The 18,395-nt window shown below is 49.9% G+C and overlaps 2 protein-coding genes across 4 annotated transcripts in view; both read right to left on the minus strand.

Annotated features, from left to right (window-relative positions):
- The window catches only part of GLE1 (GLE1 RNA export mediator), a 29,404-nt gene extending 25,515 nt beyond the window's left edge, over positions 1 to 3,889 (minus strand). Inside the window, exon 1 of one of the 3 annotated variants that reach the window (XM_081586942.1) lies at positions 3,796 to 3,889. Coding sequence is in view for 1 of the 3 variants with exons in the window: in XM_081586941.1 (XP_081443067.1) it covers positions 626 to 724 (99 nt within the window). In the remaining 2 variants the exon portion in view is untranslated. Of the gene's footprint in view, positions 1 to 618; positions 784 to 3,795 lie in introns of those variants that run through there. The other 2 variants (XM_081586941.1, XM_081586943.1) reach the window with 2 other exon arrangements.
- The window catches only part of ODF2 (outer dense fiber of sperm tails 2), a 30,550-nt gene continuing 14,685 nt past the window's right edge, over positions 2,531 to 18,395 (minus strand). The window contains 14 exon segments of the mRNA XM_081586940.1: positions 2,531 to 4,444; positions 4,867 to 4,992; positions 5,416 to 5,578; positions 7,068 to 7,149; positions 7,152 to 7,326; positions 8,649 to 8,807; positions 9,776 to 9,880; positions 10,033 to 10,143; positions 12,460 to 12,595; positions 14,248 to 14,357; positions 14,873 to 15,058; positions 15,666 to 15,782; positions 15,916 to 15,987; positions 17,042 to 17,113. Coding sequence (XP_081443066.1) covers positions 4,256 to 4,444; positions 4,867 to 4,992; positions 5,416 to 5,578; positions 7,068 to 7,149; positions 7,152 to 7,326; positions 8,649 to 8,807; positions 9,776 to 9,880; positions 10,033 to 10,143; positions 12,460 to 12,595; positions 14,248 to 14,357; positions 14,873 to 15,058; positions 15,666 to 15,782; positions 15,916 to 15,987; positions 17,042 to 17,113 — 1,803 coding nt within the window. The 3' untranslated portion in view covers positions 2,531 to 4,255.

Raw genomic sequence — 18,395 nt, forward strand, 5'->3', positions numbered from 1 at the left:
TCTCGACATTTCCCACCTGCGCGGTCTATTACAGGGTTTAGCACATCTCAGATGCAGCGACCACGCCCCCATTAAGGTTTCCAGGTGTGCCCGATGTCATCTAAAAATTTGGTCAGGGCAAGAGGAAAAGGGCGCGCGACAGAGGATGAGACGGTTGGATGGCATCACTGACTCAATGGACGTGAGTTTGAGCAAGCTCCAGGAGATAGTGAAGGACAGGGAAGCCTGGCGTGCTGCAGTCGCCAAGAGTCAGGCACGAGTGAGCGACTGATCAACCGCCACCACCACCCGTTCACCGCTCAATCTGGATCTCCTAACACAAGAAACGCGCTGTAATAAACTGACCCTGAGAGGCCAGGGCTGCGTTGACAACCTAAGCGGAGGCGCCTAACTTCGGCAGCGGGGAGCAATGAAGCCTTCAGAGAAGAGCATCTCTGAAGGGGAGGTCCTGAGAAGCTAGAATTGTGAAGAGAAACAGCAGAAACTCTAGGACACGGCGACGCACACAGAGGAGTCAAGAAGCGGACGCGTGTTGTGACAAAGAACGCAGGGGCTCCTCGGAACAGGGCTTGTCAAAGGCTAGGGCATGGCAGGGACCGCCGCCCGCTTACGGGCCACTGCTCACCTCACCCCGCAGCAGCCAGTCGCGGTCGTAGCAGAGGCGACCTTTGTCGGAACTGCGCAGAGCTTGCAGAGTGTCCCAGCAGCGACCCTCAGAAGGCATGGCCTGCCCAGCTACTGATCTTAAAAGGCGCCGCTTGTGACAAAACAAGTCCTCGAATCAGCCGCCCGGAAACAGGTCCTAGCTTCCGCTTCCGGGGCGCACAGTTCAGCCCCGCCCCCAAAGGCTACGTGGATGCGCCTCTAGCGCCAAGCCCGCCCACCCATGCGCCTGCGCACAGGGCTTGGCCTGGGGCTCCTGCTTCCTGCCAGGGCTTTAGACCTGGGGGCTTTGGTTGGGTGGGCCTTAAAGGTTACAGAAAAGTGAATGTTTGATGAGGTTGTGGACACGTTAGACTCCTCATACACTACCACTGGGACTCTAAGATGAGGCAGCTCCTATGGAAGACAGTCTGGCAGGTCCAAGGGTTGACGGTGCCCTTCCACTGCTAGGGAAGCTTGGGTTCCATCCCAGGTTAGGGCATTAAGCTTCCGCATGCCATCCAACCATCTCATCCTCTCTTGCCCCCTTCTCCTGCTCTCAATCTTTCCCAGCAACAGGGTCCTTTCCAATGAGGTGGCTCTTTGCATCAGGTGGCCAAAAGATTGAAACCTCAGTTTCAGCATCAGTCTTTCCAAGGAATATTCAGGGTTGATTTCCTTTAGGATTAACTGGTTTGATCTCCTTGCAGTCCAAGGGACTCTCAAGAGTCTTCTCCAACACCACAGTTCAAAAGCATCAATTCTTCGGCACTCAGCTTTCTTTATAGTCCAACTCTCACATCCATACACAACTACTGGAAAAACCATAGCTTTGACTAGATCGACCTTTGTCACCAAAGTGATGTCCCTGCTTTTTAATATGCTGTCTAGGTTTGTCATAGCTTTTCTTCCAAGGAGCAAGCATTTTTTGATTTCATGGCTGCAGTCATGGTCCTCAGTGATTTTGGAGCCCAAGAAAATAAAACCTGTCACTGAACTTTTTCCCCATCGATTTGCCATCAACTGATGGGACTGGATGCCATGATCTTAGTTTTTTTCAATGTTGAATTTTAAGACAACTTTTTCACTCTCCTTTTACACCTTCATAAAGAGACTCTTTAGTTCTTCAATTTCTGCCATAAGTGTGGTGTCATCTGCGTATCTGCAATTGTTGATATTTCTCCTGGCTATCTTGATTCCAGCTTGTGAACCATCCAGCCCGGCATTTAGCATGATATACTATGTGTGGAAGTTAAATAAGCAGCGTGACAATATACAGCCTAGATGTACTTCTTTCCCAATTTTGAACCAGTCTGTTGTTCCATGTCCAGTTCTGTTACATCTTGCTGTGCATACAGGCTTCTCAGGAGAAGTTCCACTTGGGTGTGATGAAAATGTTGGAGAATTAGACAAAGGGTCACACAACTTTGAATACATTAAAAAACCACTAAATTATACACTTTAAAAGAGTGAACTAAATCTATCTCGATAAATGAAAAGCTCATCATTGCCTGAGGCCAGCTTTAACCAGGACACTCAACTTTTGACCCTTTTGCCCATTTCATGGGGTCTCAGTTTGAGGCCGGAGAAGGAAATGGCAACCCACTCCAGTACTCTTGCCGGGAAACTCCCATGGACGGAGGAGCCTGGTAGGCTGCAGTCCATGGGGTCGCTAAGGGTCGGACATGACTGAGCGACTTCACTTTCACTTTTCACTTTCATGCATTGGAGAAGGAAATGGCAACCCACTCCAGTGTTCTTGCCTGGAGACTCCCAGGGACGGGGGAGCCTGGTGGGCTACCGTCTATGGGGTCGCACAGAGTCGGACACGACTGAAGCGACTTAGCAGCAGCAGCAGCAGTTTGAGGCAGAAAGGAAAACTCTCAAGTTAGAAGCAATATAAACATTTTTCATTTTCACAAAATCTCTGGACTTTTTGTAATACAATATCTTACAAAGAAAAACCGAACATTGTTAGGAGAATCCCAGCCATGAACCCAAAAAGAGGTGTTCCCACAGCCATCATCGCAGATAGCAGAATCCTACACTGAGGGGGTTATCATTAGCTTGATGATAATAATGATGAGTTATACAGAAATGTATGCACATTGGTGTAAGTTTGTCAACTGTCTTTTCTTAGGAAGATCTTTCATACACTGTATCAAAGTTCAAGTCTACGTTAAAGATGTCAAAACAGGCTTGGTTTTGTGGCAATGGTAGCTGGTAGTAGTAATTTCAGGGACCTTCCTTGGCAAAACTAAAAACTGAAGATAAAATTTAAGAACAAAACAAACAAAAACAAATCATTGAAAGCTGGAAACTACAAATGTCTCTAAAACTGGGGGTGGGGCAGGGAGAGGGGTGTGGTTCTGAGAGTGCAGTCCAGATGCCTATGTGGGACCATTGCTTTGGGTGACACAGGGGAATTCTCCAGAGGTTTGGACCTGGGTTAGAGTGGCTGAGAGGGGACCAGACTGGATCACCCAGAGGCCAATACCACCTAGAATGGAAAGGTTAGGATTCAGCACAGAACACCAAGTGTGTTCTCTTCTCTCTGAAGAATATGTTGTTCTTTTCAATACAGGATCATGTGAGGACAAAAATAGCCCATCATCTTTCAGAAAGCAATTAACATTTAAAAAACAGTAAGACAGACACAGCCTATCTTCGTCCTAACAGCTAAAGTCATCTGCCCTCACACACTGAGCAGCACCTTACCATATATCTCCTCCAGTCCTTTCATGAGATTGTAAAGTGAAAGCACGCAGAGGATTAAGAGCCAACCCAGTCAAGATGAAATAGTCTAATGTTCCATGTACCACGTCCTTTAAAAAACGTTTACTGGCTCTTCTGCAGCGTTTTACTGAATCATTTTTAGAAGAGGGATCGTGTGGGTAAAGGAGACCATCCCATGGAACCTTAAATATTGATTATAAAAGCTTTTTGTAAAACACACACATTTCAAGAATAAATGCATTCCACAGACACAAACCTAGCCAAGAGAAAGATCAGTGAGACTGGGACTGTACTTTTACAAGGCTAACTTGTAAAACATAAGCCCTCGAGTGACTGTAGGGTAGTGCATGAGGGCAAGTGGCCTTGAGGAAACTTGGCCACAAGCAGGAGGGGAGCACCTTGGAGAGGACACCGTACCCATGCAATGAGGAAACCAGCACGTGAACGTGAAGCGTGGTGAGGACCTCTGCCTAACAGCTCCTGCTGGTTTGGGTCAGGGAAAACCCGAGAGAGAGTCCTAAAAAAGAAGAGAGCTGTAAAAGGGTCTGGAGGGAAAGTCCAGGCCAGTTTCTCTTGAGAAATGAATGAGCCAATCACAGTGAGTTAAAACCTGACCCTAATAGTAGTAGCTTTAAGGCCTGCTGGGGTAATTAGAAACTTCCATCAGTTGATGCTATCGGAGAGGAGAGAACTAAGTGGGTTCTGTTCCATCCCCTGCTGCTCGAGGCACTTTTTCTGGAGTTAGTAGCTAAGACAAGATCCTGAACATACTTCATCTCAGGAAGAGAGAGGAAAACCAACAAGCTTTCCAGGTATGGCTTAGCAACACCTCCGTTGCCACGGCATGCATCTGAGCTCCTAGCCCAAGAGCAGCAGCTTAGGTAGGAGGCGACCGGGAGCGGATGGGAGAGCTGGTCAGGTAGGAAGTGTAGGGACCATCCCCAAATACGTTGGCGTAGGACGACTTGAGGAACTGGACGTAGTTCTGCATGCTGCGGTTGGTGCTCTCCGACTGTTCCAGGCGGTCTTTCAGGTCCTGCAAGCGGCTCTGGTAGCGGCGATCAGCCTGAAAGGAGAAACGGGGTGGGGGCCAAGCGTGTGGAACGCCCAGAACGGACCAACCCCAGGGGCCAAGGGATGAGGGCAAGGGGAGTGGGAGTGGCTGCTAATGGGTCCCTTTCTTCCTGAAAATACTCTCAACCTGGATTGTGGTGATAACTGCACAACTGAGAATGTACTCAAAACCACTGAATTGTACAATTTGAATGAGAGAGTTTTATGGCAAATGCCACCTTAACAAACCTGGTAATAAACAAGGGGATGGACCTGGAATATCCTGAAGGGATGGGAAAGTGATGGGAGAAAAATAAAACCATGTCATATTCATAAAAATGACAGAACACCTTGCCCTGCGGGCCCCAGGAAGCTCAAACCTCAACCCATGCCCTTCTTGTCTGCTCCCACCCCCCCACCCCCAACCAGACTCACATCATCCCGGCTCCGCCGCAGCTGGCTGAGCTCAGTCTTGGTCCTGCTCAGCTGGGTCTCAAGGTCCAGGATTTTGTTCTGGGCTGCTCGCTCCTTGGAGGCTGCGTGTTCCTTGGTTTGTTCCACCTGCCCAGAAAGCACAGAGGTGGGGCTGCCTTACCTGACAGGGGGGACACCTGGTAAAGAGGAGGCTGGGCCGCTCCCACTAACCGGTCTCACTGTGGAGAATTCTCTGGAGTCTCAGGGCGGGAGCTAGCTACGGAGACAACTTCTGCAAGCCTGCTTCACCTGCCCTTTGCCAATGCTCCATGAGTCATCACCTCGGATGTGGAACCCCTGTCTGAGGCCCACTCCGGCAGCGATGACAGAAGCAATTGTGAATCCAGTGCCAAGTCCTTTATAATCATCGCTCATTTGATCTTTATGATGAATCTGTGGGGGCAGGTACTACTACAATATGCTCATTTTTCAGATGGGGAGATAGGCTCAGAGAAGTTAAGCGATGTGCCCGAAGACACAGAGCTACTTAACAACAGATGTGAGACTGACCTGCCTCCTTGCGTCTTCAATGGCGCTTTCCAACTGCCTCGCCAGGGTCCCACATTCCCGTGTTTTCTCCTCCAGTCGCAGCTGGGACTGGTGGATTGCCTCCTCCCTCTTGGCAATCACCTGTAGGAACTCGATATTCTGGGCACTGGTCGCCTCCAGTTTCCTAGGTGAAAGCACTCAGTCAGAGTCTGCTCGTCCATCCCCCTACGTGTCCTGTTCCACACGGCCGGGGGCTGCCAGCCACGCGCGACCGCGGTTCTCATCACACCAAGAATCTCCAAGGAATAACAGAAACAAATCAAAGAAATCTGCTGATCAGCATGACGGCAAGGAGCTGTATGGAAAGTGGCAGAAGCAAGCACAGACTGACTGTGGGCTGTGCCGTGTACATATGTCATCACATGTAATACGGCAGCTTGCAGCTCAGGAATGTGGGTTTCATTCTGATCCCCACTTTACAAATGAAGCAACTGAGCCACAGAGAGGTGAAGTCATTGGCTCAAGGTCACCACAGCTCGTAGGTCTGTCACCAAAACCCACGCCCCCCACTTCTTCATTGCTGCCACCCTCAGCAAAGGGATTTCAGCTGGACCACTCAACATCATTTGTGACCAGCCATGGGGCAGCACTGGCCATCTCGTGTGCACACATGGTCCCCGCTGCACTTCCAAAACACCTTCCAATGTCAGGAGTTCTGTAAGTCCTGCAACTTTCCAGCTGCATCTTTGAGGCCAGCAGAGTGAAGGTGGAGCCCAGGGGAGACCACTTGCTTAAAGTCCCTGCCAGCAGGCTGTGTAAGTAACCTGGGCCAATTGCAGCCTCCTGGGATTCCCCAAGTCTTTTTTCATCACTGAAATGAGGGCTCCAGCCCTCATTTTATGGACACTAAAAGCTTTGGAGGAAGACAGTCACAGTTTTGCCAAGTACCAGCTACGTGATGTTGGGCAAGTCACCGAACCTCTCCCCAAGCTCAGTTTCCTTGTATCTAGGGGATAATACCAACTCATATATACTATCCTATACAGCGTGATTTTGTACACCAGGTAATGTGCTAAGCCCTTTAAGGATTATCTCGTGGAAGATACACAACAACCCCAAGAACTGGACTGTTTTCCCTACCTTGGTCCCTTTCTCAAGATGAGTAAACAGGGTGATGAGGTTCAAAAGAATGAAACGATTTACTCAAGATCACAATGCAGGTAAAGTGGCCAAGTTGTGATCAAAGGCCAGAGATTCTGATTCCAAAACATGTCCTCTTTACCTGACTGCCTCCCATAGTCCGTAAGTAACAGGGAATAGATCAGAAAGGTCTTGGGAAGGGTGACCGGGAACAAAGAGCAGAATGCAGGGGAGTGGCCCCCACTGCAGCACCTGGCCCTGTTGGTTTGCTTGGATGAAGTATGCCTTTCTGATAGGTGGTACCTATGGGTGGTCTGATCCTTTTTTAAATTTTTTTTACTTTCTGGCCACACGCCACACTATGCACCATGCAGGATCTTAGTTCCCCGAACAGGGATCGAACCCAGGTTCCCTGCAGTGGAAGCGTGGAGTCTTAACCACTGGACCACCACTGGGTGGTCTGATCTTGATCACACTGTCATGGAGCATCCCCCCTGACCAAAGACCACCTTCCTCTCTCCCGCAATGCTTACCACTGCAGTGGAAACAGCTTTTCCTCTGAGGTCTGCCTAGTACCTTCCAGGGCCTTGAGTCCCTCAAACATTTCTGCACACTGAGCCCAAAGCAGCTAAGTGGCTGAAAAGTCTCAGGTCCTAGGAAGAGGACAGAGATCGGACCAAGTGCCTCTAACCTCTCCAGTTCATCCACCTTCAGACTCAGCTGTTTATTTTCCTTCTGGGAAGCCTGATGTTTCTCTCTTGCCATCTCCAGCTTGTCCCCCTGGTGTTCGATCTAAAATGACAGGAACACAGACTGGTTTATGAAAGAACTTCCAGGTACAGCCCTCCCTCATCCCTGTGACCTGTCATCCACACCCAGGAGAGAGGCACGCTGCCCTCAGCAGGCATCCAAGTCTCAACGCACAACCTGGAGGAGAGAGGAGAGTGGGGACAGGTTAGGCCCGACCCCTGAGACCGAAGGCTCTCCCATGCTGAGAGAAGCCAGCTTCGATCCTGAAGAGCCACGATGACACATTCTGGTTCAGGAGAGGCCAGTCAGTAGGATCTGGGCAGACATGAGAAAGGCAGAAGCAGAGAGCAGGCCTAACTGGTCCACGCAACCCACTACCGAGCTTTACCAAGGATGTTGGTGGGACCGCTGATGTCATTCTCCTTAACTGGGGACCAATGCAAGCAAGGCCATAGGAAATCTATCACATCCTTCAGGTTGGCAGGTTTGAGAAGTTATCCAGAAGACTCAGACATCCGGGCCTGAAAGGCTCTGAGAACACTCAGGTTCAAGAGTAGGCAGGTGATTTAAAGTACTGAGAACATGGGCTTGGGAACCAGACAGAGCTGGCTGGCTTCCAGTTCCTGTTGACAAGCATTAGCTCTGTGACCTCAGGAAATGACTTCTCCCCCTCTCTGCCCTCAGCTGCTTTTTGTAAAACGGGCAAAATAAGACCCTTCGCAAAGTTCCTGGGAGAATTAAACGAGAGAATGCCGGAGCACAGAGCATGTGCTCAAAAAATGGCAGCTACTTCCACTGTTACTGCGAGGAAGCAGGTGAAGAGAGGGGAAGGGTCTCCCCCAAGGTCACAGTGCAGATGAGAAGTGTACCATTTCTTAGACCTCGCCAGCTCGGTTCCAGCACCCAAAGGCAGATTGCCTCTGGGAGAGAAGCAGTCATCCATCGGGACAGAAGCTCAGGCAAGGGGTCTATTCAGACTAGGGAAAGGCAGCTAAAGCAAGAGAAAGATGGAGACAAAGAAAATCTATGGCTTGGTGTCCGCTAGTGGCATGAGGCTTGAGGACAGCAGCGGAGCAATGAAGGGCAGAGGCCTGCGGAGACTTGGAGAACTCGGGGAGCGGCGAGAGCAGGAGGGCCCGGCAGCTCCTATAACTACAATCACTTTGTGCAAACACAAGGCATTTGGCACACCAGAATTTTATTTCACAGCACTGATGATAGCTCACTCCTTTCAAAAAGTGGTAGCCAAGAAAAAGGAAGGGGTCCTCCCTTCGGGGGCGGGGGGGGGGCGCACGTGTAGCTCATCTTGGTAAGCGGGCCCCTGCTCGGACCAGTTCGTGGGACCCTTTCTGCCAGTCCCTTACCCGGCTGCGCAGGTCTGATATGATGGCTGTGAGGTCGATGTTCTTCCGCTCATAGCCCTGCAGCTGGTCCTGGCACTCAGCCAACTTAGCTTCTGTGATCTTAAGGATATCGGGCAGCTGCTGCAGGTCAGCCAACTGGGACTGGAACTGCCTCCGCGCCTGGAGTGGGAGAGAGGAGCCCACGCTTGGGATGGACCTGGCGGCTGCAGCAGCCACACAAAGTCCTTGGGAGTGGGGGCAAGGCCACCCTCAGTCCCCCGGAAAGGATCCTAAAAGGCCCACGGGCAGAAGTGCGGTCTCCCAGCAGGCCACTGAAGGCATCTTAGCTGTTCTCTGGGGGGACGCATTTGGCCACTTGGCAACTGCAACCTGCTGCTCCTTCACTCACTGAAGAATAATGGCAACCATGTAACAAACTTCAGGACCAGGCCTTACTCCCTGAATTCATAGGACAGTTTACACAGTAGGTGCTGCTGGCCCCACCTAAGGATCCTTCTGAGGATCAAAGGATCATTTGCCCAAGGTCACTCAGCTAGGAACTGGCAGAGCCAGTATTCAAGTCTAGTGTAACCCAAAAGCTCCTAGGAAGGCAGTCCCGACGCTCTGGGTCAGAGAGAAAGCTATCACCTATCTGGTCTTCACCCATCGTTGTATTAACGAGGAGCCTGAGGACTGCAGAGGGGCGGTGATGTGCTCAAGGATATGCAGCCAGGTCCTAGCTGAGCCTGGACTCAATCTGTCTCCAAGGTCACTATAAAGATGATCCATTTGCTTCCAGACAGCCAAGCTGTCTCTAGAGGAATAATGCTTTTTGGGGGTAAGGGGATAGGAGGCAATTTTTTGGTTGGCACAAAATAAAGACATCACACAGAATGCATGCAACAGGCACACCTAAGGCCTGGCAGATCTGTGGATCTGAATCCATCTGAATGTTCCAAGCAGGGTACATTTTTTTTTTAAGGAAAATGAAGAAGGAAACCAGGATGAGAAAGAGGAATAGCGAGGAGGCAGGAGAGAGAAAGAAGAGATGAGAAGCACATCGGAGAGCGTCAAGGACAGACAGGAGGGACAGACTGCAGGTCCGGGACTGGGGAGGGGAGGAAGAAGGTGAGCACGGGGAGCAATACCGCTTCGATCTCTTTGTTCATCTCATCTTTAAGGATCTTGTTCTCTTTGTCACAGCGTTCCAGCTGCGCGGCCACTTCATCAGCCTCCAGTCTGGTCTTCATCACCTGGGGACCAACAAAGCATTGGGCCATTTCGGATAGAGCCAAGTTTAGGTGGAAAAAAAAACACCTTTCTCGGGGAGGCCTTGGGGTGAACCTCCCTCCACAGCAGGAGGCAACTGCTGCCCTGGCAGGGCTGCTGGCACCTGACGGCCTACCTGACTCTTATAGTTGTCAATCATTCCCTCGTAGTTCTTAACCGATGCCTTCAGCTGCTGGACCTCGATGTGCGCCTGGTTGAGCTTGTCCTCCATTGGGGCAAAGCTAGCCTAGAAGGGAACCAGGTTAAGGTTAACTGGCTCGTGGGTAACCAGCAGGAAGGTCCCGGAGCAGGTGGCCAAACCAACCCCTAGCTCCTACTCCGAGGGGCTGGCAAAGGCAAGCCCCACCTACTCGACCCATGCCAGCAGTTTTCCTCAGAGAAGCACCAGGGCAGGGCTCCCGATGTGACCAACTCAAGTGAAGACAGGTGAAAATTAGAGACTCCCGTGGTTTTCTGTTCTTATTACAAAGGCAATGCATTATTGGGAATTCCCTGGTGGCCCCATGGTGAGGATTCAGCACTTTCACTACTGGGAGGCAGGATTTAATCCATTTTTAGGAAACTGAGATCCCGAATGCCTCATGGCACGACCAAACCAAAGGAAAAAATGAGACAAAAGGCAACACGTTATCATTAAAGAAAATGGAGATAAAACCCAGGAAAACAAATCATGATTCCTTAGTATATGGCTATATATTGATAGCTGTGTAGATATTTTATTTTTTCCAGTAAGCATGGGATTATATTAATATCCAGTGCTTTGCGACAAACTCTTCAATTAACAAGTATGTTGAGAACTACTTCTCTCATCCATAAATGTTCTATAACCCAATGCTCACCTTAGCAGATGGGACAAAAGTCATGGTATCTCAATAAAATAATAAGCAGGCATTTAAAAGAAAGCAAGCAAAAGAAAAAAAGATATCCATGAAATGTAGTTGAGTGGGAAAATCAAGCTGCAGAATAACAGATGGATGAGTGAATGTGCATATGTTTGAATGTGCAGGTGAATATCAGAGTAAAAAAACTGAAATAAGTGCACATATACGGTTAACAGAGACCTTCAGTTCTGTTATCACATTTCTGTGATGTTTTCAACTTTCATATAAGCATATTTTACCTTTGTAATTATGATTACCTTTGTAATTAATGTCTAGGAAAATATACTTCTACAAACATTTTGAAGAGCCACACTGTATTTCACCACACAGACATACCATCCTTTAAACAATACCCCAGTTAACAGACGTGGGGCTGTCTGTCATTTATCCAACAATTGCACTGCCGACAAATGACACACTAGTGCTCTCCCACCTTTTTAAAATGAAAAAGATGGACAATACCAAGTGTTGCTGAGGAGACATGGAGCAAATTTCTCACACACCCCTGAGAAGAGTAGAAATCTGTACAACTACTTTACTGTTTGCTGATATCTACCAAAGGTCAATGTACCACCTATTGACCAAGCATTTCTACTTCAAGGTATAGGAAGCTGTACCACCCAAATGTCCATCGACAGCAGAATGGATCAACATGTCACGGTACAAGTCCTACAATGGCACAATGCCCAGCACAGAGAGGGATGGACCACAACACACGACGTGGATAATTTCCACGAAGAAAATGCTGAGGAAAAGCCACAAGGGCCAGGCTCAGAGTTCAAAACCAGGCCAACTCATCTGCAGTGACAGAAGTCGGGATAACCGTTCCGTTAGCAGGGGATGTTTGTAACTAGGTGAGGTCACCAGGGTGGCTGGCTTTAAGGTTCCATCAGGGTGACTGGTGGACAAAGTATGTCTGTTTTGTGTACCTTTCTGTATTATACTTCCTTATATCTATCTTACTTAACAAAAATCAGTAAAAAAAAAAAAAAAGAAAAGAAAAAAAAGGAGGTTATTGCCCAGATCAATTAAAAACCAAGATCAAACCTGGCTCTGCAATGTCAACCTCTGTTCGGTGCCTCTCACCACCAGGTGTGCTGGACAGTATAGAGAGAGTGGTTAAAAGCTAGTGGTTACAGCCCCAGAGTCAGACTGAAGTTCAAATCCGAACTCCCAATACTTCCAAGGGCAGAATCTTGGCAAGAAACTTAAACTCTCTCAAGCGGTTTCCTTATTCTAGAAAGTGGAGTAATTATCCCATTACTGGGAGGGGAGGTTACAGTGAGAGTGAATGCATGCGGATGGTCCCAGCAGTGTGCCAGGAGCATCAGTGTTAACTTCAAGGTCAGATCTACCTCACATGCACAAGCTGAGTGTCACGTGGGGCACTTCACCTGCCTCACCCCCAACACAGGACCTCACTTCCTCCCCCTAGGGAAATTGCAGCACCAGCATGGCAGACATCCTATTCGGGTCCTGCAGCTCTATGAGGTTTGGTCAAGACTTGAATCTGGGTCTCCCCGACTCCAGAGCAAGCCCTCTTAGCCCGCTGCTGCCTCCAGGCCCTTGGGGAGGCCCCGGTGGTATCTCCGGGCCCAACCAGGAGTGTGCAGCCGTCTGCTCTCTACCTGAATGTCCCAGGCCCGGCTCTCATGACCCACCTTCAGCCTCTCGTTCTCTAGCTTGAATGCGGAATACTCAGCAGTCTGCCGGTGTAGTCTCTCCACCAGGCTGTCCCGGTCTTCCCGCATCTTCTCCTCCAAGGTCTGTTGTTGGTTTACGAGATCTGTCACCCGGCTGGAAGATCACGAAGCAAAAGCAGACGGAATCAACCCCACGGGCTGTGAGCAGCCTGTGTCTTTGTGTAGAGTGGGGCCTGGGGTTCCTTCCCAGGTCACCCATGTCCCTCTCCTTGGCACCTGGCCTGCTCCCAGTCTCCACCGCGAAGAGCAGCTGCCCCCGCACTGGCGGCCATGACTTTCCCAGGTAGCCCACTTGCATATAACAGCCTTTAAGGTCTGCCTCCCTTACCACCCCCTCCAAGAAGCCTTCTCTGTTCTCATCCACCCACGAGGCTGAGACACTCCCTGAAGACAAGGGCCACGGCTGCAGTCCCTTCCCAGCTCCCCACAGCAGTTCCTGATCTCTTAGCCCATCAGGAACTGAAGTCAGGACAGAACTCCTAGGCTCAGTGGTCAGGGGTACCCCCAGGCATCCATCTCCCTCAGACACACATCACACTGGGATTCCGTCTCCCCCAGGTGAGGGCGCATGCCACAAGCAGTAAAAAGGCACACAGCTCCCCCTGCCCTAGCCCCCCCGCTTCCCCCACCCAAGGCTCTAATCCAAGAACAGAGACTGAGGCCTTGGAGGAGCCTGGGGGTTCTTGACTGCAGACCCATCACCGAACCTTTGCAAAGCATGTGTTCTGACTATTGAGAAATTATAGTTCACCATTCAGCAAATGTTTTGTAAGTACTGACTAGGCCCAAGCAAACGCATCATATTGATTCACCAGCAAACACCCACTCAACTTGAAAAACCCAGTTCAGACATCCCTCCTCAGGACATGTCTTCCTGGATCCCTCTCATCTGTACCACAGATCCTTCTGCCTTAACTATCCATTTTCTCCCACTAGATGGAGAATCCCAAGGGTAGTGGCCAGCATAGGGCCCAGCATTTAGCGGGTTCCCAGGATATGTTTGCCAAATTGAGTTGAAAACAACCAAAGGTATTCCTCAGGCAAAACATTCCTGACCTAGAGACCAAGTTAGCTCCCCTGTGACCCCTTAGCCCAGGGAATCCAGGTCTCTGTAGCCCTGTCTTCTACTGCAGTACAGGGTTAACTCCATGGGGCAGGTAATGCGTTTGTTTTTTAACTGCTGTAACGTTAAACGTCAGTACACAGCCTGGTACATAGTAGTTGCTCAATAAACAAATGAACATATGAATACATACGAATACAGCTGAGCCAGAGAATGGTCACTGTTGACAGTTCACCAGTGACAAGGAAGGTGTGTTCGGTCACCTTCAACTTGAGGCCACTTTTGGCCCCTACTCCCAGGCCATACCTCTGACCTACTGACTAGTAGACAAAGAGAAGCTGAGAGAAGACAGGCGAAGGCAGAGACCAGCTGCCCTGTCTCCCAAGAACTAGAAGGAAGATGCCACTGTGGCTGGGCCTGTTTCTCTGCTGTGCAAGTTAGGGCCCCACTCTGGCCCAGGTATGAGCAGAGAAGGCCCGTCCATAGTGGCCACCAGGGGGTAGGACCCTGGGACGGGGCTGGAACCAGGGCCTACCTCAGGGCCAGTCCAATGCATCCTTGGACCACAGGAGACCAGACAGCACCCGTGTGACCCACGTGAGCTGCCTCGGGATGCCTGGCACCATGCACCGGCTCACCCCCTCCTCCAATCGGCCCCATGCCCTCTCCTCACACAGACATACTCGTTCAGGACAATAATTTCCAGCTCGAGGTCTCCCTTGTCTTTCACAACTTGGTTATAGCGGCTCCTCCATGACTCCAGAGTGGATAAAGCTTCAGCGACATAAAGATCCTGGGAACAGGGGACAGTAGACAGGGTCCATCGGTCAGGTGTCAGTACTGAGGCCACGGGAGCCGAGGGTCATCCCAGGCCACACCCATCCCCCTGACAACGTAAACCCCACTCCTGCCATTCCCTTCTAGAAGCACTGAGACTAAAGCAGGAGCCAGGTGCTACTTTTCAGTTTCCAGCATCACACGCACCCTGACTGCAAATCCATAACCGTCATTCCCACCCGTGATCCTGACGTGGTGAGAATGTCCCACAAACCCTCCACTTGTCTCCAGCCAGCCGCCCTCCCCCATCACCATCCTTTTAGCTGTTTACTCCGACTGCCTCTTCCTCCAGCCAGCCGTCCGTCCTCCCAGCTCATCCACCCTCTCCACCGCCATCTATTTCTCCATTTGCCCGCCCAGCCACCTCTCTTGAGCTTTTCACCTCCACCCGCCCATCCGCTCCTCACCTATCCACCACCCCACCCCTCCTTCCCTTCACCTTCGGCCTGCCCTCCTCGGGGAGGCCGCTACCTTGTCGGCAAGTTGCACGTGCAGCTGCTCAGCGTACTCCTCACTCTTCTCGGCTCGCTCCTTTTGGGCTCGGATGGCTTTCTTCAGGGACTCTTTGTCTCGCTCTCCCTTCTGCTTCAGTTCCTTCAGCTGCTCCATGATGGCTTCCACTTCCGCCTTGTGCTGGTTCCCACTGCGCTCCAGGTTCTGGGAGGGAGGGACGATGGTGGAGAGGCCGAGGAGAGGGACAAGAAATCCGGGGAAGGGCGAGCGGCGGTGGGGTGGGCAGCAAAGAGGAGGAATGAGGGAGAGAGAAATCAGGTCAGCTGTGTGGGAGGCAGACCAGAGATGTCATGGCCCTGCCCAGCTTCCCACGGCACATCTCTCATACGCTAAGTGCTAAGATAGAACTCTTCCGGAATCCTTCCCTGAACTCCCAGTACAGTAGTCAGAGATATTCCTCAGTTACTCAGCAGAGCTGTGACCTCAGAGGGTCCCTGGCTCAAAGACATCAGCCCACTCCCTACCCCCTACCCACCCCATGGGTAGTTAGGAGAACTGGAGGCCTAAGGGATTCAGTGACTGGCTCAGGAGCACACCACCCAACTGGTCACTGCTGGGAAGAACACCCAAATCCCTACTCTTGCCCCTGGCCCAGAGTATCCCTTGCCACTGGCTCAGACTGCTTTGGCAGCAGCCCCCCCCAAACCTTTGGGGGCAAATCCTGAATGTGTGCGCCTTGGCCAGGCCATGGCCCCTGGACTGCCAGGCCCCATGCTTTCTCCCTTTCCCACCGGTGGGACCAAGCAGGTACCTTGATCTGCATACACAGGCGACTGTTCTCCGCCTCTTTGCACCGAAGCTGTGCTTGCAAATGCCCCCGCATGGTCTCCATGGACTTGGAAAGCTCAGATGCTGTCTTTGCTTGAGCCTTTGGAGAAACGGAGAAAGTGACAGAGCCAGGATTTGAACCCAGCTCTGCAATTCCAGAGTGCACTCTACCCACGACCTGGGAGAACACACTCTCCCGGCCCGTACGGAGGAGCGACTGTCGGGGATGGTACCTTCTCACATTGTATTTCCTGGAGGAGCTCTTCCACCTCCTTGTCTTTGTCTTGCAGCAGTAATAGCAGGCGCTGGGGAAAACACAGACTGTCATGAGCTCCCTGGGAAGGGAGAGGAAGCTCGGCCCAAGGAGGACAAAACTCCTGTGAGTGCCTGGCCACTAGGGTCAAGTCCCTAAGACATTGGACCATGTCACAGAGATCCAAGCAAGAAGCACCTAACATCGGTATCACAATTTTTTTTATAACAATTTTAAATAATGCTAATTGTGGGAAACCCTGACACACACAAAAAAACACTAAGGAATGCCCACAATCTCCCACCCAGAGATAACCACTATTAACACAGATTAAAAAGCCAAGTACGTATTTTGCTGTATAACCACGTTTACCATAGTGTGATTAAATATGTATCTTTTGATAAAGCACCTTAGTATTTCCATTTACTGATATATTGTAATTTGACAAGGCTCTCGAGCTGGGAATGCTTGTTTAGGCATTATCGCCATGACTGCTGAATCCTAGTGATGTTCTGCCAGGCACCAAGGGCCAAGCCTTGGGAATCATGGTCCCTATTTCTTTCTCTCTCTCAGAACCTCATAACAGACATTAATACATCTAAGGCTCCAGAAAGTCTTGATGTTAAGCAGCTTGTTGAACTTGCCATTCAGGCTGGTCAGTAGTGTCCCATATTTATTTGACCATGGATCACTCCCCCTATTTTTGTTTCTTATACCCATTAACACTTGAGAACTCAGGGTTCCATGGAATGGACTTTGGAACATGCTGCCTTGGGAAAACTGGAATTTTGGGGTCAACAAGTCTACACCATAATACAAATGAGGAAATTCAGAGAACAAACTGATGGCTTACAAATCCATCACCCACCCACCATCACCATCCCTCAGGTTGGCGTCCAACTTGGTGATTCAAGCTCTCAAGTGAGCAGCTAGACAAGCCCGGTGGAGCAGGAGGGATGGGAATATCTGCTTCATATTTTTTACAGATGATGAAACTCAGACCCCGGAAAAATGTCAGAGAAGGGCTCCAGCCCTTCTGCGGAAGCTCAGCACCTCTATGCTGTCGCCTATGCCCGCTCTGGCAGGCAGGGGGCGCTGTGTGTTACCGCTTTCTCAGAGTCCGCCTCCGCCAGCCGTTTCAATAGGGTCCCTTGTTGCTCCATTAGTCTTTCGGAATCCTTTAAGGGAAGGCAGGAAAAGCCAACTCGTTAACCAATAAACTGAGATGTTTACTTCCTCTAGATCCTATTCTTTTTCTTATAAAATACATTTCTCATGAGGGAAGTAATGAATTATATACTCATCATGAAATACTTAATGAACCCCTCATCCCCACCTCCAAACCCACCCCTACTGTGGTGAGTTTGGTGACTGCCCTGCCCATCCTTTCTCTCTGTATTTACACAGAGCTACACCTAGAGAACTATCTTTTGGGAGGTGAGGAGTGGTAAGGGATTAATGTGTAATTTTACCAAAATGATACCCTACTGTAATTTTGTCTACAACTGGATTTTTAAAAACAGCTTTATTGAGATATAAATTCAGATACAGGTTATCCATTTAAAATGTACAATTCAATAGTTTTTGGTATATTTGGCAAAATATAGCAAACTTTGCCACCATTTTTAAGTGTAAAATTCAGTGGCGTATGGTAGATTTACAATGTTGTGTAACCATCACTACCATCTGAAAGAGAAAAGTGAAAGTATTAGTCGCTCAGTCGTACGACCCTGTGGACTGCAGCCCACCAGGCTCCTCTGTCCATGGAATTCTATAGGCAAGAATACTGGAGTGGCTATGCCCTCCTCCAGGGGATCTTCCCAACCCAGATATCGAACCCGGATCTCCTACATTGTAGGATTCTTTACTGTCTGAGCCACCAGGAAAGACCCACTACTATCTAATCCCAGAATTTTTTCATCACCCTAAAAGGAAACCCACACCTGTCAAGCAATCAGTCTCCATTTTCTCTTCCTCCCTGTCCCCAGCAACCCCCAATCTGTTCTTTTTGTGTGTAGGGGTGGGGTGGGGTGGCATGCCTCATGACTTGCAGGATCTTAGTTCCCCAACCAGGGACTGAACCTGGGCCCTGGCAGTGAAAGTGTCAAGTCCTAACCACTAGACCACCAGGGAATTCCCCAATCCCTAATCTGCTTTCTGTCTCTAAAATGCAGTGGTATTTTTAACCTCTCCCCATAACTTTTGGGCAATAAGGTGGCTCCTGGGTTTTGCAACTATAAATACCAGGTTTTGCAACTGTAAATACTGCAACAATAGACATGTTGAGCATATACCACAGTGTCTCTCCAGAACTGATACAAAGAGTAAGAATGGCTGGGCCAGAAGTTTTGTGATTTGTGACAGCTGACATGCCCTGCAAAATGCCTGCACTGACTCACACGGCTTCAAGCAGGATGTGAGAGTACTGGGCAGCAGCCAACCTCTACCTCTTGCCAATCT

This window comes from Giraffa tippelskirchi, chromosome 4 (assembly GCF_054371585.1).
Source record: "Giraffa tippelskirchi isolate mGirTip1 chromosome 4, T2T-mGirTip1v1.2.pri, whole genome shotgun sequence".
In the NCBI taxonomy this organism is placed as follows: domain Eukaryota; kingdom Metazoa; phylum Chordata; class Mammalia; order Artiodactyla; family Giraffidae; genus Giraffa; species Giraffa tippelskirchi.